The sequence below is a fragment of the Synchiropus splendidus genome, chromosome 10 (assembly GCF_027744825.2).
Source record: "Synchiropus splendidus isolate RoL2022-P1 chromosome 10, RoL_Sspl_1.0, whole genome shotgun sequence".
Lineage (NCBI taxonomy): Eukaryota > Metazoa > Chordata > Actinopteri > Syngnathiformes > Callionymidae > Synchiropus > Synchiropus splendidus.
In genome coordinates this window covers 10,672,995-10,687,512 of record NC_071343.1, presented here as the reverse complement: position 1 = coordinate 10,687,512, position 14,518 = coordinate 10,672,995, and the positions used below count along the sequence as shown (strand labels likewise).

Below are 14,518 nucleotides of genomic sequence, written 5' to 3'. Positions count from 1 at the left end.
CACCTTTCAATTGTCTTTCACTGTTACTGCCAAAGAGAACTGTGAAGGAGTACGATTTAAATCCAGGTGTGACCGTGAATTTGACTGACAGTCCTGCTGACATTTTACTTGCTTCTTGCTGTTATAAATATTTATTATATTATTGTAAATTATTTTTTTCAGGAAACTCATAGACATCTTCAATGTAGTGACCCAAACAAAGAAAAGATAATGCAAACAAAATTTAAAAATTCCATCTTCACCGTGGAAAAATCATTTCCAATCCTCTCTTTCTATACAAGATCCGAAAGAATATAATAATTATTTCAGATCTAAAATCAGTGCCAATACTTCCCACATCAAGGATGTGGATAATGTCAGATGAAACATGGACAAGAGGAAGCTCTCTGTCCCAGCCTTATTTGATCTCAGTTCAGCCTTTGGTTGACGCAGCTGATCAGATACTTCGAAACAGACTGCACAACCATGTCGGCCCCTGTGGAACTGTCCAACTGGATTTAAATCTTATCTTTCTGACAGTCAGTTTTATGTCTCAGTCTAAACTCTCGACTTGATTGTAGAGAACCACAAGGGTCGATTTAAGGACCAATTATTTTTTTTACATAAACACGCTTATCATGGTTGCTAGAGGAAGACAAACTAAATACGAGTGATGGGTCGATGAGGTATCATGAAACCATGTTGATGAAACAGTGTGTTTTTTTAATTTTCAGAGGCCACTAGATGGTGCTCTATGTTCAGATATGATGTGACAACAATAGTTCATGAAAACTACGGAGAGCCAGAATTAAATGATAAAGAAGGGATTGGAAATGGAGACATTAACTGGAAACAAAGTGGAAATATATTTCAAAATTCGTAAAAATTGGCATAAATATAGTCATCTATTAGCGTATAAGGCCATGAATACTCACGGAAATAAAATAGAAAAATGCAAAATAAATGTGGAAATAAATAAATCAAAAAATAAATAGATTTAAAAAATGGAAATAAATGAGGAGGAAAAAGAGAAGAGGTAAAAGAGTTGTTGGGAATTAACTGTATGAACAACTGAAAAAAAGATATATGCATTTTCTGATCTATATTCTTATTTCTGTGTGTATTTATGTCCTTATAGGCTAATAAATGACTACATTTATGCCAATCTTTACATATTTCAAAATGTATTTCCACTGTGTTTCCAGTTAATGTCTGCAATCCCTTCTTTATCATTTAATTCTGGCACTCCATAAAAAACAGTTCAACAATAGATGGATGTAAAACGTTAACTACAAAAGACTTTTCAACTGGCAGATGAAAAAATATTTAGTAAATGTGATAAAATCATTTGAGTTTTATATGGCAATTCATGGATGGCTGAACGCACAAAAAAAAGAAAATATGTGGAGAGTGAAGGCAGAAAATGCGTGTTTACGTCAATAAATCGTTCTGTCGTCTGTAAGCAAAGCTGTTCTGCAGTTAACAGTGACATGTTGTAGACAACCACTTGCATTGTGTTCTATTCCACAGGGTCGTCATTTTCTTCTTGTTTACACGGCAAAGAAAGCTTTTTCCCTCAATGACAATCACAAGTGTGAATTGAACGCAGCATTTAACTATCTGCGCTTTCAGGCCCATTAATGTCGACAGTCAAGTGTAATAATGTCGAGCCGCCTGCTGAGCCTGACGGCACCTCTGCTTTCTCTCACAGGAAGGACGATCTGCTCCGATAGAACAACTGCTGCAACACATTTACCACTCGACGTGATCTGCCTGCAAAGTGAGGAGCTGGTGAGATGTGACAGGGACCAGTCAGACCAGAAACGGTGAGGAGGAGCAGCGCAGATGTCTTCTATGTAAAAACTGAAATGTGAGTCTTCTTTGTTTGGTGTTAATCATGGCAAACTTTTTTTCAATCATTCATTTTCATCTGCTGATAACATGGTGTTGCTCAGGAGGGATGAAACTAACTCCAGCAACAAGCCAACACCCTGAACTGAACATCACAGGGCACATTCCGACACACAACCGTAGTGGCACGTGGACCAGTTTCCATTAATAACAGCAGTTTTTAAAACATTTTTCATGAATAATAAAGAAAAAAAAGGCTAAATAATTGGTGACAAAATTGCCAATTCAATTGCAGCTCAAAAGAGTTAAACAATGTAGAAAAATGTAAGATTTAGAAAATAATTTACACGTTATAAGTATCTGAAAATAATACATCATAAACAAAATATCAATTGAAAAGTGTATTCAAGTACTGAAATAAAGCACATGTGTAGTATCTCATGAAGGAATCAGATTTTTTTTTTTTTTTTTTTTTTTTTAATTTATTACAAATTATTATTTTCATGTTTATTTTTTTAAATTGCACTTTGTTACATTTCACAGAAATATGAAATCAACAATATTGTGATCAACAAAACAGTTTAAGTAAAAATATGTGAAAAGAAATTCTGCAAAGGGGAAAGAAAAGCAAAAAAAAAATTTGTGGAGTATTGAAATGAAGATACAATAGTTCAAGCAATATAATAAAATAATAATAATAATAACTATGGTATTATGCAAAATGATACAAAAAATCTGAATCAGAAGAAAATATATGGCTCCATAATAATTATACAAATATATTTTACAATACTACAACTAGTATCATGAAAATGCAAGGTTTTTAAAGGGGGAAATTAAACTATGTGATTTGTATATATTGGGAAGAAATCTAGCCTCATAGAACCAACGGCGAAATGCTGCAAAATATGGAGCTCACCTGTTGCAGGTTGATGGACACGTCTATGTCATGGACACGACCTCCTGTAGCCATGAGGTCTGGCCTTCAGCCAGTAGGTGAAGAAGACTTCCGCAGTCACTCAGATGGATGTGGAGGGAGAGAAAACAGTGAGCTGAGAGGTCTCCTGAGGCCGAGGAGGAGTCAGGGCAGGGTGAGTCGGGAAGCTAGGAGGGAGGGAAATGGGCCGCAAAAGCTGGTGGAACCTCGGGGGACCCGGGATCAGCCCTTCTCTTTGAGTGGGAATCCAGAAAGCCTTTGGGGTGGCATAACCTGCAGGAAGAGGATTGAGACTCATCAGCAGGTCTGTTACACAGAAGGCTTTTGGGATTGTTTCAGTCGGAGACAGAGTGATGGGTCACAGCTTACAACCAAGTTATGATGAGCACTTAATATAAGAAGGCAGGAAGGAAGGTCTCTTCGGTGTAACTTCACATTAATAAGAGAGAAGGGCCAATGAGGCTTCATGAAACAGTGCCCTTATTTTCAGAGCTCAGTAGGAGGCGCTCTAGGTTAAAAAAATGATGTGAGGTTTCATTGTTCAGATCTGAACTGACAGCGCCATCTAGTGGACACTTAAAATGAGGATACTGTTTCGTGAAGCTTCGTAAGCCCATCACTACAAAATATTCAATACATAAGAAGCTATGAAACTTTTTAAGAGTAAAAGAGTAAAAAATTCGGGATAAAAGAGGAGGTGACAATGTCAAAGGGGTTTTGACACAAACTGGGCTGAAGGGAACAAGCAGAAGCAAATGCTTGTACTATAAATGTACACTCAAGTTACACAGCTTCTTAATCTGACTCATCATCCTGTTCAAACAAACATAGTTTTGCTTGGTTGTGCATTGTGTGTCTCGTATAGTTAATAGAGTTTACACATCCTGAATGATTTCAATGGAGTTTGCTTCAACCCTTTTTCCATCTGTACGCTAACATTGATTTGTGTTGGAATGCTTCTGAGCCAAAGATGAAGACAGGAGGAATTTTTGTGTGTGTGAATGTGAGCCTGTGTGTGAAACCTGCCAGTCCAAAAATAGATTCCTCTGAAGTGTTTTGAAGTCATGTGGACCATCCTTCAGTACCCACTAAAAGCACTGAGACAAAACTCAGCCAATTTCACTCACTTTATGAAACACAGCATCCAATGAAATGAATAAAACAACTTCCATGAATCAGAAATCGCGATGGTTTGCGGCAAAAATGGAGTTGTAACTTGCGTCACTCAGTGGTGTGTTTTAGAGATTCGATTGCACAGTGCTTTATAAATAAGTTTTCCATTGTTTATCTACTTCTGAACACAGATCAGTATGAAAACACCCAGTCAGGAGCACAAAGAAACCGTCAAAACCATTCTTGCTCCAAGTGAGACAACAATGTGACCGGTATTGAAAAATAATAGACTTCCATTCGCAACTTTCTGAGTGATGCAGTTCATAAATGGACCAGAGTGCGCATACGGTTATACTGTGATTAATTATTGTGACTATTGCCCTGGAGATGACAGTAGCAACACAGGGCTCCTACAATAAATAATAACAATAATAATAAATCTTTGTTTCTATTGCACTTTTAAGGCATAAAGACACAAGGATTAAGTATAATGGACAAGATGCACAACATTTAAAAACAGTGTACAACACAGATACTGTAAACCAGGCAGATACACAGAGAAACAAACACAAATAAAATTCAGTCGAACAGTAAAATAACAGCAACTAAAATCCCCACTGACAAATGCAGTGAGACAACATAACATGAAAGCCAGTCTGTAAAAATACGCTTTAAAAGACATTTAAAAGAAGGCACAGTCAGGCAGCCTTATTTCCTGAGGCAGACTCTTCCAAAGGTGCTGTGACTGAAAACTCTCGGTCCCCCTTTGATTTCAGCCTCGATTTTGGAAGGACTAAAAGGGCTCTGCCCGAGGATATAAGACTGCGATCTGGGTAGGAGGTTGGCATTTCTGAGATGTAGCTCCGAGCTAAACCGTGACAAGCTTTAAAAGTTATTAGTGAAGATTTTTAATTACTCTAAATCATTCTAAAATGCACAGGAAGCCAGTGGGGGTGATGTGATGTCACCCGCTAAGACCAGTTAAAAGCCCAGCTGCTGAGCTTTGAACAAGTCGGAGTCGAGAGAGAGATTTTTGGGAGAGGAGGGAGAAAATTACAGTGTGGGTGAGATATTCTGGGTCCAGTTAATTGGGCACAGGTTTGTTTTTTTAAACATTTACATCTATTTTTTTTTTTTTTTTCAGCTTCGAACGTATCTGAGCCGGAGGTATACATGTGTGTCGTCTACATAAAAATTAAATGAAACATGTCAAGCTAAAATCGCACTGAGGGATAGCGTATCAATAGAAAATGAAATGCGACCAAAAACAGATCCTTGTGGCACACCACAGAAAACCTTTTCATCAGTGGCAGGAAGAAGTTATGTATAATATATAAGAAAATCTCTCCACTGTCAATGTAGATGAACAGGTTCCACTCATTTTCTGTCAGATTGTAGTTCATGCTTATTGAGAGACTTGCACAACAAACACCAAAGAATTTATGCGATGCGACATATCGTGATCAATCCTTGCTATTTTATGAATTTGTTGTCACAACTGTAATAGGTACTGAGGACGGAGTGCCTTGGAGTTTCTGCAAATGGGTCAGTTTCAGGCAAGATGTGTGGCAATAGTAAGACATTATGAATGTCAACCACATGTAAGTTTTCGATAATAAATAAAATAATCTTCAATCTCTGATCTGGCAAATTCTTCCAAGCACCTCACCAAATGCCATCTGACCAGATTCCACTGCTATTTTCCATTCGTGGGTTGAAGGAGCGGCAGTGTCCCAAGTGTCCTTGTGTGCAAAACTGCAGACGTAGCAGAAGCTCAGCATCTCCATGTTAGATTCAGCTGCCTCATGAGGCCCCTGAGATTTTACTACTGCCCCACTGCACAAACACTGATAAGACTTGAAACGTTGGGATGCTGCGTCATCTGTGCCAGCATGACTCCTCTTTCAAAACTGTCACGCCACGCTGAACTCGAATTTTCCTCCACTGTTTGATCGCACACATTTCAGGTTCTTCAAAAGAGGGGAACAAAGTGACATTATAATCATGCAGGTGTTTGTAAAAGATGGCTGAACCCATAAATGACTATCTTGATATTGAAGAAGAGTAATAGAAGAACAAAATGTGTTGCGTGTTTTGAAATTCAAAGGCTTCAAAAATAAAAAGTCAAGAGTCACTAGATAGTCAACCATAAAAACGAATTAAACCAATATGTTCTTGCTCTGAAGGTGTCAAATATTACACTGCCGAAGTGGATTTTTCTCATTGTATTTCTTGATGTCAGAGGCAATAGGAAAAAAGGATTGGGTAAAGGATTTAGCCATCGGTTTAATTTCATTCAAAACCTTTTTACTGACTCAAACATTGTTTATAGCAATGAGCTCAATGGCACAGCAGGTAGCAGTAGAGTAGAGCAGTTTCAGTGAGATCTGTTTTTATCTGTTCCATGTTGACAGGACTGAGGCAGGCAAAACCAATTAATAAAATTCATATTTCAGGAAATAATTTCATTTAATAACATGCTAGATGGAGAAATGTTTAATGTGCTAAAAATAAATTAATAAAAAGTTGTTTTTTTTACTGTCTGTGTTTGAATTACTGTCATTATCGGCTATGGAAGTTTCGTAGAAATCATCTTTGAAAAAAGAAAAAGAAGCTTAAGGTACTTATTCTTCAGTGTGAACGTAACAATCATTATTGCAGTTTCACGCTACAGCTGCCACGTTTGTCTAAAAGCTAGTTAAAGCACTAGCTTTTAGACAAACGTCTCACTCCACAACCCACGCTGCCTTCCTTTGATACTGAAATACCAAAGTTCTGCAGCTTGAACTCTGCTGAGGTTGACCTGGTTCTGTCCACCTGATACCAGAGGTCTCTCAGCTGATATGCGCTGTGAAATGACAGAGCTCTGAACAGCCAACTCTTCAGATGAGGGCCGGGAATGTTTGAGTGATGGACCGAGCAGATGAGGATTGGCTACTAATGGACGAACATTCAGATGCTGGACCTGACTATTGAACCACCCAGGGATTTGAGAAAGTCACCAGTCTTAAATAATAAATATGTGAACAGGCTTTTAGCCAGAGGACGTCTTGGGCGTCCAGCAGATCCTAAACTGCAAAACATGAAAAAATGGATGCGACTGTATAATGCCCAACTTGTAGTGTCATCTCACTGGTTTACATTAAATTGTGTTTCCGCAGAATATGATCCAAATTAGCAGATTCTCGAACCTTTCGCAACCGCATTTTGGCCATTGTGGTCGCCATATTTGTTTACCGCCGTAATCTCACGGTAAGACGCGACACTCGTGGCATGGAAGCCATCACAGCTGATACAACTGCATGCTTATCTTGCATAAATATATGAAAAAAGATGTAGACTCAAGGCTGTACACGCAATGGCTTGTAGTAGGGGAAAGAATCATGATTAAAAAACTGTTTGTTTTTTTTAATTCACCAGGGTCAGCCAAGTAAAACACTTGCCCAGGGGACACTTGCATCTCAAAGTGGCAACAGTTACCAAGTTCATGTCTGTTGTTTGTTATTTGACTCAGATGATTGGTTATTTGTTGTTTATCAAGTTATTTTGGGACAAATTTGTTTTCTACAAAGCTAGTTTTTAGTTGTCAGTCGTTGACATGGTGTGTCGGGAGTGGGTGGGGTTGGGGGCGGGGTTATGGGTTAGGGGCGGGGTTTTTCAAAATCCTAGCTAAAAGTCTGTATGTGAATTCTGTTTAAGATTACAGGATGTGGCAAGGTTCTGATCCGTTTCTTCATGTTCAATGAACGTTCAATGGATTCTGTGGTCAACACAAGCGGAAACAGAATACTAGAGTCTTCAACTGATCAATTCAAACAAGAACATCAGCAGTAGAATCCAGCAGTGACTCTAGCCAGCGGTCTTAATTCTTCACCTGTGTGACCAATGAGCAACAAGGTCATCGGACGTTGGCCATGGAATCTTCTCATTAACTGACTTATCTTAAAGACGATGATGACTTCAGAGTGATGGGATTTGACACAGCAGAAATCAAAGACTGTGAAATGAGATTTTGGCGAGCGCGGCGTTATCTCGCACTTTCGCACTGACAAACAAGGACATGCGCTTCACACACATTCACTGCAGCCGCTCAGAAAGGACGGTTTGTCAGTCCTGCTCTCGTGGTGTTGCGATCGGTGTCACGACTTTGCACTTTGGGGATCTGGAGTAGAGATGTAGCCAAAGTGTTGCTGTAACAGTGCTGCTTTGTTTCTGCCGCACCTCCTGTCAACACTGCATCTGAAATGTCGAACTGCTGACTAACAAAGCTTTCGGGGGCCTGCTTTACAGAAGGGTCGCAGGTGGCGTAGCGCATGTAAACTCGCCCTAGTGGTGGGCGGTCCATTTGGTACCAGACTTTTTCAACCTCTTCAACCACCGACGCAACAAGGCGCGGCGCAACAGAGAGGCATTTCACAGGTTATACAATGTTTATGAGAGTAAGAAGTCCAGTGTTGGCAACTCCTCACAGAGCCGCCTGCATCACCAGAATCATCTGACATCGCCATGACAAATATCAGGGGGCGCCAGACTAGGGCCATAACCCTCAGTTTTAACCTCCATCCTCTTTTCACATGTAAAATGAAGTTTCATAAGGCAGTAAATCAATTTTTGTGCAATTTTGTGCTTAATCGTGTCTTAACTTTTTTGTTTTTAAACACACAAATACATGACCGAAGGAGGCAACCCATGGGGCCCCAGATCCACCCTGCACCCCAACACATGCAATCCAAGGAACCTGTTTCACATGTTGCTAGAAAACAAAATGATATCAATAAAACAACTCATCACACAATGGTTAGTCGCCATGCTGAGAGGTTGAGTCCAAACCACTGAGCTGAGCTGAGCATGTGAGCAGCTGGAAGCAGCTAGCAACTACAAGTCTTCCCTAATCCAGTGGGAACTACAGAATAGCACCAAATATCTCAAATCTTCGAGCAATGGTGGTTACAAATGAACACCAGTGAAACATGATCATGAATATATAATAAAGAGGATCCAGAATCCAGTGAAATAATTTTGTATTTCACCCAAAAATAGAAAAATATGCTCTATTTTATTAACAATTATTGCAAATTCTGTGTCAAGAATTTTTTTCGGCGCTTTACACCCTTTTAAAATATATTAATATTTATTTCAGGAAAAATATTTAAATGTATGTGTGACCTTTAACAATAAATAATAATAACAAACGTAAACATGAGGAAATGCAGACTTAAAGTCAGCAAATACATATGGCATATTTCTTGCTTTTATTTTTTAATATGTCAATAAACATGTTGTGTGCTTTACACTGTAAAATATATAAATATTTATTTCAATTAAAAGAATTAAATGTATGTATGACCTTTCATAAAAATAATAATACACTTAAAAATGAGGAAATATAGACTTAAGTCAGCAAACACATATATGGCATATTTCTGGCTTTTATTTTTTAATAATCAGTCAATAAACATGTTGTGTGCTTTACACTGTAAAATATCTAAATATTTAATTCAATTAAAAGAATTAAATGTGTGTATGACCTTTCATAAAAATAATAATACACTTAAAAATGAGGAAATATAGACTTAAGTCAGCAAATATATATATGGCATATTTCTGGCTTTTATTTTTTAATAATCAGTCAATAAACATGTTGTGTGCTTGACACTGTAAAATATAGAAATATTTATTTCAATTAAAAGAATGAAATGTATGTATGACCTTTCATAAAAATAATAATAAACTTCAAAATGAGGAAATATAGACATGGAACATATGCGGTGTATTTCTTGCTCCGAAATCTCTGTTATCTGCTTTAGAAAATCGATATTTTCCGCTTTTTTCCGTCAACAAATGGACGTAAGTTCGGTGTGTGTGTTGTGAAATCCCACTCGAGACTCGGACAAGTGCATCAGCCTCGTCTTGTTGAAAGAAATGAGCCGCATAAATCGATTCCTGGACTCGCTCCTGATCTCTGTGTTTACACAGCCCGGAGGGTTCGGGTTTCAGCGACCATGTGGCTGGTCTCTACACAAAGCGTCTTCACCATCACCGTCGTCATCATTACTGCTGAGTCATTACTATGTGACCTTCCCCGCCTCCTGTTCACGCGCCTCCACGCAGCTCACAAATGACCTACATATGGCGGTGTTTTGGGGGGTAAAAGACCGTGTTTAGTCCTTGCGACTGCACCTGCGAGAGCTGGAAACCCGCTCAGAAAGCGACTCGTCTCCGTCCCCGAGGGTATATTGCAACACGCCGCTGCAAACGCTTGTTACGCATGACGACACCCAGCGTGTCCGCGGACTCACCTGCGCTGTATTCGGGGGAGCAGATGATGAGAAGAGACGGGGGGGAGCTGCGACCTCAGCAGCAGCGGTTGTGCTCCATACTGAGTCCTGGAGGAGAAACGGTTCCGAGCCTGGCGGAGTCTGCGGAGGATGCTGAGCCCGGTCACGTGACTCCGGAGAACCAACCTGCCCCTCCGGAGCAGCGATGGACAACAAACACGGTTCATCTCCGAGTGTGCGGGGGGGCGGGGGAGGAGGAGGTGAGTAATGCCCTGCTGAATTATTGACCGCATTATTGCTGTCCGAAGTGATATGATGATGTCGTTACACGCTCCTTCTTCTTGCTCTGGTTGATAGGCTGAATCTGCATTTGATGCTATGAAAGAAACAAAAAAATTATCATAATATTGTTTTTGATGTGAATGCAAATACTATACACGTTATATATATATAATATTATAGTTGAGTTACCTTCAAGCAGCAGTGGGTGGAAAAGGCTTCATGAAACTAGGTCCTCATTTTCAGAGTCCACTAGATGGCACTCTCTGCTCTAAAACCGTTGTTTCTTGCGTCATTTTTTCGACAGAGTGCACATCAATAAACAAATGAATTAATACATTCACTACAACAAGTGAACACTGAATCAGAGCATAGTATAAATCAAGAATAAGCACAAGATAGTATGTTAGTGTCATTGAAAGAAACAGACGAAAAAGAAGATAGTAATAACATGACAGCAATTATTATTACAGTGACACCTCGGTTCTCGACCACAATCTGTTCCAGACGGCCGTTCGAGAAGCGATTAATTCGAAATCTGACTCAGTTTTTCACATTATAATTAATGGAATAAGAAATAATGCGTTCCAAGCCTTAAAATAGTCTTTTGTATGAGTGAATGTAGAGTGTCTGCTGCAGGTGCGCTGTTCCTCTATGTGTGTGGCCGCTGCATGTGGGAGGGGTTGCCGAGTGAGTGACGTCTCTCCAGAAGTGAAGAGGTGCCCGGTGCATGTCCAGCTCTGAATGTGCGCTTCTGTGCAGTTTGGCTGTGACAAAGTCATAAACCAAGTCACACTCTGTCCCAGACTCGAGTCATCCCTGTCCCAGCTCCAGCCCACAACAGGACATCAAACCCTGGAGTGGAGGTGTGGAGAGCGAGCACCTCCCCTGTGACACTCTACCACGGTCCAGTGCGGAGACAGGAAAGGTTTTACGCCTCAATATGAAGAAAAAACAGTCAGTAAATGTAGCTAACGTCTGCATACAGAGGCTGCGTTATACACAATAACAAAGCGTGTCGTGGGTCAGCTGATCGGTCCGCGCACGTTACGTTTTTTCCAGCTTTTTTGGGGGGCGTTCAAGTTCTTGATTTTCGTTCGAAATCCGAAGCAAAAACATCTCAAATTTTTGTTCGAACTCCAATTTAACTGAGGTACCACTGTATCATTACTATTATACTCTTGCTGACTGTGATATGTTTTTTACCATTGCATCATGGTATTTTGTAGTGATTGGCTGGTGAGGCTTCACGAAACTGTGCCCTCATTTTTGAGGTCACTCAGTGGCACTCTCTGCTCTATAATCTTTGGCTTTCAACCACACTTTCAATGAAACCTGATATCATTTTTAAACCGAGAGCGACATCTTCTGAGCTCTGATAATAAGGACACTGTATCATGAAGCCTCACCAGCCCACCACCACCGTTGGCAATGCATTGAGGCTGTGCCTACCATTCAACCCTCTAACTTTGACTGAATATTGTGAATTGTTTTCCTGACAGTCTTTGTTTTGACAAGTCATCTCCACTTATCAAAACAAGGATCACCTGCCCAAAAGCGTACTGGATTGAAATGATAACAAAGAGAGGGATAGAGACCGACTTTTCCAGGTGATTCAAAAATGTAAGTCACTCATCTTCAGGCTGTCTAAACTTCTCACCAAATATCCTCGTCCTTCTTCTTCCATGTCTGTCGTGTGTCAGAGGAGAACTTCCTGTCCTCGAGCTCTCCTCAAACAATCGCTTTTAATAGCTTGGCGCCGGAAGTTCAGGTGACAAATTGTGCCTAAACAATGGTGTGTTAACAGAAACTTCTGGTCCAAGCTCCAGTGACAAATGAGGGACGACAAAGCATAATATGTGGAATCTTATGGGAGAGATGCACTGACTGACTTACATTTAATACATGTAGGGTTAATAATAAACAGGGGATGGAAATAATAACAGGAAAATAATTTGTGAATGCACTGTATATGTCATGTCTGCACTTCATTCTTTCTTTAATCTTGTGTCCTGTGTCCTCTGTCGACCAACACTTCCCGCACTTGGGTCCATTCCTCCGCCATTATGACAGTATACACAGAGACAGAAGTAAATCTGACAGATCAAAAGCACATCTTGTACCTTTTTTGGATGCTACCCTTCATTCTCATTTGATGGCACTTCATTTATTAAAGTCCAATTCAAATGGGTCACACTGGTCATAATATATTTATATTTACTTTCATAGCTTTAGCTATGATTGATCCAATCTTGAAAAATTGAAAAATTCGAAACAAATAAAACATATGAAGATGTATTTTAAATGACATAATCATAACATAAGGAGTTAAGTTGAGAGCCTGAAAAAATGCATTCATCGAGTAATGCAATAGCCAATATTGGCCAGCAGAGGGATGCAGAACTTCAACAATTGAATACAGTTTTCATTTCTACTTTACCCTTCAAGAGCTGCACACTACTAAACTGTAAAATATATATTTTTTTTTTAAAGCTTTCAAAAATGAAATAAATAATTCCTTCCTCAACCTGGACCGAACACCAAATGTGTGACCTTAAATCCTCTCCGTATGGTCACTCTGTTGAATGAAAAACTGATTTTTTTTTTCTCTCTTTCCTTTTTCTTTTATGTTTTTCGTTCCAACCGTAGCCAAAATTCAGCAGACAGTCTGCATGACTCAACTGTCACCGGCTTCAGATTCAAGTTTTAAACGCCCATGCGCTCGGTGTTCAAACATCTGAATGGAATTAAAACGTTAACTCTGTGAGAGAGCGATGAAGCTCACTTTCCTAACATGACCTTTTCCAGTCGTCCCCAGCTGATAGCGCAGGATGTCGAGCTCGACTCCCTGAGGCTCTACCCTGAGGCAGCACTGTTGGTCGAGTGATTACAGGTCCCTCTGAAGGAAATGACACTTGGAAACCCCTAGTCACTCATTCCTCTGTGTTCTTTAAACACTGACAGCTCCCTTTGCCACAGAGTCTTTCAGCTGTGTGTTTTGATTAGGAGGCCCGGGACTCAACAAATCCACATCAGAGGACTTCTCTCGCTACACATGGTTACAGCTCACACCCTCTTTTTTCAGCCTCGTTCTGCCAACTTTTTCTGAGGTGTTGCTCGTCCAGAATCCAGCTGGATCTCTGGGTTCTGTCAGGTTCAGGTTTATAGGCAGATGATTCTAGATAACTATGAATTGTGTTCACATTGCAGACTGTATAAATGAGTGAAATTACGTTTTCCTGACTGATTCTGAAGGAAACAAAGTGAAACAAGAGCAGTCAAAGATTCAATTCATTCTGATAGATGGGCTGGTGAGGCTTCATGAAACAGTGCCCTCATTTTCAGAGCTCAGCAGGTGCCGAGCTTGGTTTAAAAATGATGTGAGATTTTGTTGAAATTGTCGGTCAAAGCCTAAGGTATTGAAGGAAAGAGTGGCATCTAGTTGGCTCTGGAAATAAAGGCACAGTTTCATGAAGCCTCATAAACCCATCACTACCAATAGAAAGCCTTTAGCTGTAGTAAAATATAGGGGGAAGAACGATAGTCGGGCAAATCACTGTATTTATCAAGATTATGCAGGATGATGATAGTCAAAACATATCAGGGGCGGTATTTGAAGCATTTTGTCTCCATCAGGTGGCCATGGTTTGAACTACATCAGGATGATGAAAGCACATGGGTTGGTCTAGTAGATTAGATTAGATTAGATTAGATGTCCTTCATTCGTCCCACAGTTGGGAAATAATGGGTAATAATAGATCAAAACTGTGTTGGATGAATCAGGATAGAAAACAACACCAATGACAGACATTTAGCAGGTAAAATATTGGACTGAAGGACCATTTATGCTCCCAATATGTACGAAATTGTACCTATCTGTTTCAAACAATCGTGTCGCCACAATGTCACACTTTTTTCACAGGTTTTTCATATTGGTGTTGCTGTTCACCGATATATCCACCGGGGGAGCAGCCCAAAATCAAAGGTTTAAGACAACAACAAACTCCAAAACACACATAGCGACTCTGGGAGAAGAACTGATGATACACCTCATCATGCACAAATGACTAAACGTTGGCAG

General features: G+C 39.8%; 1 protein-coding gene across 1 annotated transcript in view; it reads right to left on the bottom strand.

Annotated features, from left to right (window-relative positions):
* slc4a3 (solute carrier family 4 member 3) overlaps positions 1 to 10,343 on the bottom strand; it is a 31,613-nt gene extending 21,270 nt beyond the window's left edge. The window contains exons 1-2 of the mRNA XM_053876562.1: positions 10,180 to 10,343; positions 2,750 to 3,040 (exon numbers count right to left, since the gene is read on the bottom strand). Of these exons, the coding sequence (XP_053732537.1) occupies positions 2,750 to 2,803 (54 nt within the window). The 5' untranslated portion in view covers positions 2,804 to 3,040; positions 10,180 to 10,343. The remainder of the gene's footprint in view (positions 1 to 2,749; positions 3,041 to 10,179) is intronic.
* Positions 10,344 to 14,518: the final 4,175 nt, after the last annotated feature.